The sequence below is a fragment of the Gavialis gangeticus genome, unplaced genomic scaffold (genome assembly GCF_001723915.1).
Source record: "Gavialis gangeticus isolate Ggan-Ray unplaced genomic scaffold, GavGan_comp1, whole genome shotgun sequence".
NCBI lineage: Eukaryota > Metazoa > Chordata > Crocodylia > Gavialidae > Gavialis > Gavialis gangeticus.
Genome location: NW_017729022.1, coordinates 60,675,635 through 60,678,709, shown reverse-complemented (window position 1 = coordinate 60,678,709; position 3,075 = coordinate 60,675,635). Strand labels below are relative to the sequence as shown.

Here is a 3,075-nt window from a genome sequence, read left to right as displayed (position 1 = left end):
TATTTAGGAGGTTTCTGTTTTATTTTGATACTCTACTTGCTTTTATAAGTGTTTTTATTCTCGTTTGTTCTTCTGTTTTATGTAAGTTATTTTGTTCACTTATTGGAAGGTGTCCCGAGCTTTTATTGGCAAGGGCAGCATATAAATCTAATAAATACTAGATGAATAAAAAGAACCCCCTGTTGTTAGGTTGTTTATCTAGTCCACCTGCTGGGGAGAGCTAGTGAGATCTGACAAGAGCTGGCAGGACTGCCAGCTGAAGAAAACTATTGAAGAAACCTCTGGAGCTGATTCTAGTTAAAAAAACAGGGTAAGATTTTTCTGTTTTATTTCTCTTGTTTAATTTCTGCCTCCAAGCCTACCAGTTACGTTTCCTGTTTGATCCATCTTTCTTGCATATCCTATTTCTGTTTTTATATACCTTACTGACTGTCTGCAGGGTGAGTAACTCCAGAGCAACTGATCATTACAGGCATTCATTTCTAGAGACAACAGACTTTATATTTCATTTCTTTCACATAATTTCTGGGGGAACAATCACTGGGATTGCAAGAACAGTGTTCCTTCAACTACACTATCAGAACTGGTCCAGTAATGGTCCAGTCTGTACCCAAGGATAGACAGCCAGAATGTTGCAGAGGTGGGCTGGAGCTTTCTAGGGTGACTCCCTTACCTCTCTACCCCAAGGATTGTGGCAGCCACCCTCCTTTTTTTTTTGAGAAGGGCAGCATAAAAATAAGTAAATCGTAATACATATTTAATAAATTAAATTCATAAACACAGGATACTTAGACTTCCAATTTCCTTCCTACACACTTCTTTTAAAATTCCCTTGCAATACAAATCCATAAGCAATTATTATGACAGTGGTCTCACAATGTTGCACCCACAGTTTAGCCAGAGAACCAACCCCTATGCGGGTACAACCTGCTTGAATCTCAGCCTTTGCCTCCTCTTTCAGTTTGAGAACACCATTTAAGAGGTATACTTGGTTACTTAGCTCTGGACTAAAGACTTGTTAAATCAATTGAAGAGTTATTTAATATTGTTCCAACAGGAAACTGCCTCACCTGGAAGAATATTGCCAATAAAGAAAAAGGAAAAAAGCTAAAGACCCTACTTTATGCAGAGGAATTCCTCATGCAACTACTCCCAGGAGTGCCCAAACAACAGAGATAGAAACAGAAACAGGAAAGCTCAAAAGGGTAATGAATGGCATTGTAGCTTAGATACTTACCTTGAAGACGCAGTCTAGCTGTATCCAAAGGAAAAAAGACAGTCATTGCAGTCGCACTGCCCTGAAAAATGACATAGCTCAGTTACATGGTATAGCATATTTTCATATATCTGTCTAGAGCAGTGGTTTTCAACTTTTCATTTGCAGACCCCTAAACAACTCCAAACGGAGGTGCAGACTCCTTTGAATTGTAAGTGTGGGTATTCACATACTTCTGATTGATCAGTCATCTTTCACAGACCCCTTAGACATAGTCTGCAGACCCCCTGGAGTCCATGGACCAGAGATTGAAAACCACTAGTCTAGAGTAAGTTGCCTGGTGCCCTTATACATTTATCAATAGAAATCCAGAACTCCAAAGAATCCAGAAGAAAACTGGATTCATAGGGAACCTTTGTACTCTACCATTTGAATTCTAACCTAGAAATCAAAATCTGCTGAATAAAGTTAAGGATAATTTATATACAAGAAATAAAGAGGAAAATAAATGGATACCAGTATTAATCGGAAACATTCAGTTATGGCTGATTTCAACTGTGAATAAATCAAAATAGAAAAATGAAGTTATTGTAAAACTGTTCCCTTTGGTTTTTCCAAGTCTGATGTCACTAAATAGACAGAGCCTGATGCTTATATTTCTTTATATGCATGCCTATTTCAAGGCAATGCAGGAAAAAGTGATGTTGGAGTTATGTGATGCTCTTGCCACCAGGTTACTATTAAACCAGTACTGTAGAGTACAGTACAATGAACTGCAATGCTCTGAGAAATGCTGCCTCTAAGATAAGAAACAATATTCTCATTCTTATAAAAAGAACAAACAAAATAATTATAAGTATTATAATTAGTATTATTTTTATTATAATAAAAATAAATGGTAAATTCTGCAAAAGGCAGCCCCTGTGCTTGAACAAATTCCTATTACATGCTGCCTCCCTAAGACTCACCAGATCATATGAATCAGATACAAGAGATGAAAATCCTGGCCTGAGTTTCACTCAACATTCTTTACCTCTTGTGCAGCATAGCCACTGGATCCTATGAGACATAGATAAGGAGGGACAGAGCTGAGCCCGTCTTGGACACATGAGAGCCAACTGTCATATTAACTAACTCCCATATTTGTTCTGAACTCAAGGTTTTGGATCTTACCAAAAACCCTCTGTAGTGATTAGACACATTAGTTATGGAGCAACTTGGTCACTTCCATACAAGCAGTCATCATCATCTTCTCCCACCTCAGCCTTTTTGCCTAATTATCCTACTGAACATTAAATTTAAGATTTTAAAAACTGAGGAATGGGGCTGATTTCTACTGTCCAGCACAATGAGGACCCAGCGTGAATTGAATAATGCTATGCAGTAATCCAAATTTAGCTCAGAATCCAGTATATCTGCTTCACAGAATCATAGAAAGTTAGGGTTGGAAGGGACCTCAGGAAGTCATCTAGTCCAACCCCCTGATCATCCCAAACAAAGCTGTCTAGCCAGGTTTTGAAAACCCGCAAGGATGGAGCTTCCACCACCTCTGTGGGTAGCCTGTTCCAGTGTTTTACCACCCTCCCAGTGAGAAAATTCTTCCTAATATCTAACCTAAACTTCCCTGCCTGCAACTTGAGACTGTTGTTCCTTTTTCTGTCATCTGCCAAATATTCAGTCACTTCCATCTCCTTTTGTCCCAATACAGAGCAATTACCTTGCAACGGGAGCAAAACAGTTGCTTATACATGCTTAACAGCTAGTAAACCACTGTTAGTAATATGCTGCAATATTGACTTCAGGGCAGCAGCCTTGAAATTGATGACCACTAGTTTCACCAACTATTAGAGAGCTGAACA

At 38.7% G+C, this 3,075-nt stretch overlaps 1 protein-coding gene across 2 annotated transcripts in view; it reads right to left on the bottom strand.

The window, feature by feature from the left end:
• The window catches only part of SLC25A17 (solute carrier family 25 member 17), a 43,083-nt gene extending 40,816 nt beyond the window's left edge, over positions 1–2,267 (bottom strand). The window contains exons 1-2 of one of the 2 annotated variants that reach the window (XM_019515137.1): positions 2,185–2,267; positions 1,238–1,298 (exon numbers count right to left, since the gene is read on the bottom strand). In XM_019515137.1, coding sequence (XP_019370682.1) covers positions 1,238–1,283 — 46 coding nt within the window. In that variant the 5' untranslated portion in view covers positions 1,284–1,298; positions 2,185–2,267. The remainder of the gene's footprint in view (positions 1–1,237; positions 1,299–2,184) is intronic. The other variant, XM_019515136.1, reaches the window with a different exon arrangement.
• Positions 2,268–3,075: the final 808 nt, after the last annotated feature.